The sequence below is a fragment of the Quercus suber genome, unplaced genomic scaffold (genome assembly GCF_002906115.3).
Source record: "Quercus suber isolate HL8 unplaced genomic scaffold, Cork oak 2.0 scaffold_30, whole genome shotgun sequence".
NCBI lineage: Eukaryota > Viridiplantae > Streptophyta > Magnoliopsida > Fagales > Fagaceae > Quercus > Quercus suber.
In genome coordinates this window covers 58948-66066 of record NW_027069495.1, presented here as the reverse complement: position 1 = coordinate 66066, position 7119 = coordinate 58948, and the positions used below count along the sequence as shown (strand labels likewise).

Genomic DNA, 7119 nt, shown 5'->3' with positions numbered 1-7119 from the left:
CTGACGAGCATCGAGCTTAAACAACCTTTTAAACCTCGATAGATAATAGCTGTTGAGTTTTAAAATCCATCACTTCTTCACTTGATTCTTGGATAGACTTGCATGGCTTTAACATTTGTACTTGAAACCTTATTCCTTGAAGTATTAAACACATCAGAGATCTACCCAATTACAAGTAAAGTGTGTTTTGTCAAAGGATTAGTCAATTCTATATTGACATATGTTTCTAACATGATTCACATATGTCCTAACACTTCCAACAAAGAAACATGTAAGATCATCACAATATTCTCAACCAGCCACTTGCAATGATGCTATAGTAATATGATGGATTTGGAACTTTTATGCATGATGCAGATCCTTGGTGGAAGTGCAACAATGAAGGTGCAACCAAATCACAACATAAATTATGAATATAAGTAAATGCGATAACAAAAAAGGTATATAAATTTAATGTAAATACTACCTATTATAATGGAATTAGAGGCATGATGTGCTCCTTCATCAGTTTGAAGCTCAAATGATGGACATAGAATTTGTGAGGGACTACCATGGTAAAGAGGAACAATCTCAAAGTGATAAAAGATTAAGCGATAAAAGTTTTAACTAAAAGATAAATAGTAAGAATAATTGCTAAAAAATCTCAAAGCTTTTTTATTAATCACAAAGAGCATCTCCATTAGACTAGCCAAAGTCATTTTTGGTTGAGCAAACCCAAAAAATCAGCTCCTTTCCTCTTTGTTCACTCTCTCCCTTCTCAAACTGAACTCATTTCTCTCTCTCAAGTGTAACGGTAACACAATCTAAAATTAGAAAAATTTAATTACAACAACAAATCTAAAAGAAGAACAACAACAATAGATCAAGAACAGGGAAAAAGACAAATTTAATTAGAACAACAAATCTAAAACCGAGTTAAATTTAATTAGAACAGGGAAAAATCCCGTGTGGTGTGGTGTGTGCTTATGTGGACTTTTTTTTTTTCTGATAATAAAAGTATGTTAAGTGTTTTTTAAGGAAATTAATTATAATTTAATAAATAATAAGAAAAAAAATGGTCTAATGTGTGGTAGACACTTTCACGTTGACTTTACTTTGCAATTAATAAGACATTTTTTTTTCTTTTTCTTCTCTCTTTTATAACGCCGTAGATGGTCCATCGTCACATGTTCCGTTATGCGAAGGATCCTTATTTATTATTATATTTTTAACTTATAGATATGCCCAGTTTTGGGAATAGATGCATATATATTTTTATTATATTAAGGTAAAGATATCATTTGCCTTTCTAATAAAAAAAAAAAGTATATATATATATATATACATACATATATCATTTGCCTCATGATATATAGATAGGCAATTGTAGATGTACACGAGTTAAATTTTGCCAAAGAAATAGAAATACAACCTGTTTATTTAGAAGGGGACTATCTTTCAAAATATTTTATGGTTTGAAGCATTTAAAGTCAGTCCTATTCATACTTTTTCTTTAAAGAAGAAATATTATTTATACTTTAAATAATAAAATTAAAAACTTAAAAACTTTAATTGACATGTCATATTTTACTATTTCTTCTAATGTTATTTTTTGTCTTCCTCAACCTTTTTTTGATTGCTTAACCTGAATCAACTCGCTCTTTTTTACTAATGCATAAGCTACCCATGTATGAACATGATCAAAGCATCTCAATTCACTCACCCTCATTTTTTGCATCACTAGGGGTCTGACCATATTCAAGACCTAATTTTGATTGTCCCTTCAAAATGTGTGCAACATAGATTAAACAAGACACTTGTCCAATGTGGAGGACATATGTCCCATGATATCATACACGCATTTAGAATAATACATGTGCTTAGATATAAGTGGTTTTGATTTTAGAGGGGGAAAAATATCCTTACTTTAAATTCTTTTTAAAAAACCCATGACTTGCGAGGGTTAGTGTTGAGATAAAATAAAAATCTCAATGTTTTCCACATCCCAATCACGTTTTAAGGTGGGGGAGTCCTAATCATTGCAATGGGGTTTTTAAAAAATGGAAACCTTTGAATTGAATTTAAGACAAAATTTTGAAGGAAGTACTTTGGGTTAACTCCCCTATCACTCCAATATGTGATCCACAAGAACACCTCCAGGTACATTGTATTTGGTGAAAAAACTAGGTTTAAAACAAAATTTTAAAGGAAGTACTTTGGGCTACCTCAATCACTCTTACGTGTGATCCATGGGATGCCTACTAGTATCTTGTCCTTAAAAGAGATTTTTCAAAAATCATGGTTAAAAAAATGGATTTTAAACAAAATTTTAAAGGATGTATATTAGATTTTGTGGTCAAGGTAGTCAAAGTTTTTCCTTAGGGGATAGGTATAAGGGCACAGAGGTGGCCCAACATAATTTGGAGCCTAAGACTAAAAATTCATGTGAAGCATTTTATATGTAAATATTAATTAAATAGAATCATTTAATACTAATCAAATCAAGGTTAATTTGATACAATATTAAATACTTAATTTGAAGAATAATACCAACTTAACTAAATTTAATTTCATATAGAGAATTTAATATCATAGTTGAACCATAAATTTAAATAAAAAAATAAAAATATATGTCAATTAAAAAAGATACTTTATTTTGGATATATGACAATGTATAGTTAAGTTAAATTGTAACCTAATTTTTAATTTTATTACTTGTTTTTAATAGAGAGAGAGAGAGAGAGAGAGAGAGAGAGAGAGAGAGAGAGAGAGATTAATCTATAATTGGTGATTTAACACATTTATAACATTTTTTTGAAACATTTTAGGGTTTCAATTGGGTTAGGTTGCTATTGGTCTCATACTTTGGAAGTCTTGATAGAAATGAAAAGGAAAAATGCATTGATGGTACTACAAAATGTTCACAATATAATATGAAAACGATTATGATCGATAAACTTCAACAACCTAATTATGAATGTTTAAATTTCTTTTTTTTGTGATAGGTAACATGTCAATTTGTAATCCTATAGTAAATTTGTGTTATCCTTAGTATCACTAATTATAATAAAAAAGGTAAACAACCATTATATATAGACACTAGGGCTGTCCAGACCCGACCCAGACCCGCCGGCCCGACGAACCAGCCCGATTTTCACCTGATTTCAACCCGAACCGACCCTTCCGTCGGTCGGTGACGGGTTTTCACGCCTTCCACCCGACGCCGGCGGGTCGAGTGGCGGGTTTTCTTCTCCAAAACCCGAGCCACCCGACCCGACCGATGTAATATACAAAGCCATGAACTCTGGCAAGATCAAGCTCAGATTCGAGGAGATCTCGACCTTATTTGGTGAGATTCGGCGAGATTTGAGGAGATCCAAGTGGATTTCGGCGAGATCTGGACCATACTTGGTGAAATCTGGCGAGATTCGAGGAGATCCAAACTAATTTTCGGCGAGATTCGAGGAGATCCAAGCTGATTTCAGCGAGATCTCGGCCATATTTGGTGAGATTCGGTGAGATTCGAGCTTATTTCGACGATTTTCGGAGCAAATGTACTGAGTTTTTGAAAATTTCGGCGACTCTTTTGAAGATTCTGGCGACATTTGCAGAATCCGGCGAACCGACCGAACCGACCGAATTGTATATAATTTATTTCATTAATTAACCTATGTATTTCATATACATACTCCTATTTATTATTGTTTATTATAAAAGTTTATAATTGTTTAAACTTTAAACCTTATAAACTTCAAACCACATGCCGCTAAATATATTCTAAAACTAGTTATAGGCCCGTGCGTTGCACGGTTTTATGAAAAAGCTTATAAAATAAAGGGATAATTACAATTTGCCCACCTGTGGTTTGACCCGATTTCTATGTGCCTACCTGTGGTTCAAAGTTTGACACTTTGCCCACCTGTGCTTGTCACCGTTACCCAGCCGTAACCCACCTCTCCACTCTCCGTTACTCTAACACCAAATAAGCAAAAAACTCACTCCCACTCAGATCAAAACTAGTTATCACTCCTAGAACTCACTCTCACTCCCAAAACTCTCAAAACTTACTCACTCCTACAACAAGCATCGTTTGAAACTCTCAATTTCAGATCCAAGCCGAGGAAGCAAGTTGCTAACAGTTGCTCCTCCTCTATTCAGCAATGGGCTTCGATTCGCAAACTTTCCAATGGAACTGGGTTTTGATCGTGCATGCGCTTGGGTGCCACCGTGGGTTATTGAACTTGGGTTTTGAACTTGCATTGTCCTCTGTTCAGCATCAGCAGGTAGATCAAAACCCTCTTTAGTTTTTAATTTTTGAAACCTAGGGTTTGAAATTGGGTTTTTTAATGCTTTTTCGGGTTTTTTATTCTTTCTTTGAATTTGAGTTTCTTAAACTATTCTTGATTCCATGTTTCTTCGAATTGATTCCATGTTTCTTGATTCCATGTTTCTTTGAATTTGGAAGAAAGAATTTTAAATAAAACCCACTTTGGAAGAAGAAATTTTAAAACCCAATTTAGAACCCTAGATTTCAAAGATTAAAAAAGCAAAAAGGGTTTTGATCTACCTGCAATGGCTGAACAGAGAAGCAATAATCTTGATCTTCCTCGGCTCGGCTCGGTTCTCATGCACGATCAAATCCCAGTAACCTCAAGTGCAGCAAAGCACATTGCACAATGGGAGTAAGTGAGTCTTGTTGCCACAGCTGAACAGAGGAGCTGTCTTCCTCGGCTCGGTTTGCATGCACAATGGGAGTGAGTGAGTGACTGATTTTTGGGAGTGATAGTGTGTGATTTTTGGTGAGCAAGCCGAATGGAGTTTTGGGAGTGAGAGTGAGTTTTGAGAGTGTTTGATCTGAGTGGGAGTGAGTTTTTTGCTTATTTTTGTGTTAGAGTAACGGAGAGTGGAGAGGTGGGTTACGGCTGGGTAACGGTGACAAGCACAGGTGGGCAAAGTGTCAAACTTTGAACCACAGGTAGGCACATAGAAATCGGGTCAAACCACAGGTGGGCAAATTGTAATTATCCCTAAAATAAATGTATAAATAATTATATATTTTAATAGATTCAATAAAGATAAAAGAAAAATTATCAAGTGTAAATAATTATCTCACTAAAATAAGAGGTAAGATTTCTTCCTAAAACTAAATTAAATTGATAATTCCAAATAGAATTTTAAGTTGATAATTATTTTAAAAAAACGTACTAAACAATTGATAAATCTAAAATTAATATAATCTTGATAATATTATGAATTAAAATTAAAGTTGATAATTCAAGAATACACGTGTAGAACATCTTGATAATTTGATGTAACATAAAAATCAAATAAGAAAATTTTTAAAATTAATCTATTAATTCTAACCATATTTAATCATTAATTCTAAGACCCTAACCCTAAGCATATAAATTAGATCAAAGCTAAGAAAATTAGTTTAAACAAAAGGCAACCAATACACAAAACCTAATCAATTTAATAAAAACAAAATACAAAAACAAAGAAGGAGTCTTTAGAAACTTGACAATGTTTTCGAATGTTTTGAATTCATTAATTAAAATCACACGAAGGCAAAAAACCAATAATAACACTAAAGAAAATAAACAAAATGAAAATAATAATAATAAAAGAAGAAAGAATGCATACTTACATTATCATGAGATTTAGGCATTCACATATTGAAATAAGCTTCACTCCAAAAAAGATATATAGGGTTATATATATTGGTAGAGTTTCATTTGAAATATAATTCATTTAAATCTTATTGAAATTAAAGATATCTAATCAATGTGTTTGTTTTTATCCCATAAAAATTGGATTTAAAAAAAGTGTCATATGAATAGAATGAATTTTTTTTTCTTAATTCAACATAACGTAACATATAAAAAATTAAAAATTTTAAAAAAGAGAGAAAGAGAACATGGTTGATAGCTATAAGGAATTTTGATATATATATATATATATTAAATGTTATCAACGTAGAAATTATCAAATTAATAGGAATATATAATGTTTTTTGAAATAGATAGAGATTATCAAATTATTGGACATATATACTGTTTCTTGGGATAGATTTATATTAATCACCTCTTGAAGAATTTGGATTGTGCTTATCCCTTAATAATCAAGTTTTGTAACTTGATAAAAATAATATTAATTAATAATATTAAAATTTTTAAAATTTAGATGATAAATATTAAATTTTTGTATGTTAAATATTATCCTCTAATTTAAGAAATATATCCTAACAAATAAAAAAATAATGTTAATTAGATTGTAAATATTATCTAAATTAAATTTTTGTATGTTAAATATTATCCCTTAATTTAAGAAATATATCCTAACAAATAAAAAAAATAATGTTAATTTAATTTTATTTAATGATAAAAATGAATTAGAGTCCTGGTAGTATACTACTCTTTTTGTAGTTCTTTAAAAATCTAAAAATTTAATAAAATTTTTGCAATCTAGTGAAGTCATGTGGTGCAACCGTGGCATTTAAGCCCAACTTTTATTATATATAATATGATATGATATAATATAATATGATTTAAATTTTTTTTTAAAAAAAAGTCTTATAACCCTTGGAACACCATTCCCCTTTCCCTCTTGACACTCCCTACTCCCAACTCCCTTGGAACACAATTCCCCTTTCCCTCTAATTTTCACTTTCCCTCTAACACTCCCAACTCACGCCAACTGACAACACGCAACTGCGCAGCAAGACACCCCAAAAAAAGAAGAGAAAAGCGACTAAAGATCAAGACAATTGAAAAACAGAATGCCTAACTTTCTAAGTGAGACTAGGAGGTGAGAGGCTGGGCAGCGCAGTGGCAGCAGAGCATAGCAGAAGCAGAAATATAGACCTGAAATTGGAACCCCACAGGTCTCTCAAATTTTTTTTTTTTAAAACAACTATCCTGATAAATACGAATTTATTTAACATATTATTGGAGCTTTTTGCATTGGATTTAGAATTTTTATTTAAAATTTTGGATCAAACTATCTACACATTGATTGAGAACCCATGCGCAGAGCAATGCATGCGTTGATTGTTCATCACCTAACCTATGTTGTTGATATTTTTTATTAAACAGTTCTAATCTACAATCATATTGAAAACGTTCCTAACCAACCAGCCTC

General features: G+C 31.7%; 1 protein-coding gene across 1 annotated transcript in view; it reads left to right on the top strand.

Moving 5' to 3' along the window:
• The first annotated feature begins 5632 nt into the window (after positions 1-5632).
• LOC112028157 (subtilisin-like protease SBT5.4) overlaps positions 5633-7119 on the top strand; it is a 6331-nt gene continuing 4844 nt past the window's right edge. The window contains 1 exon segment of the mRNA XM_065770391.1: positions 5633-5702. Coding sequence (XP_065626463.1) covers positions 5633-5702 — 70 coding nt within the window.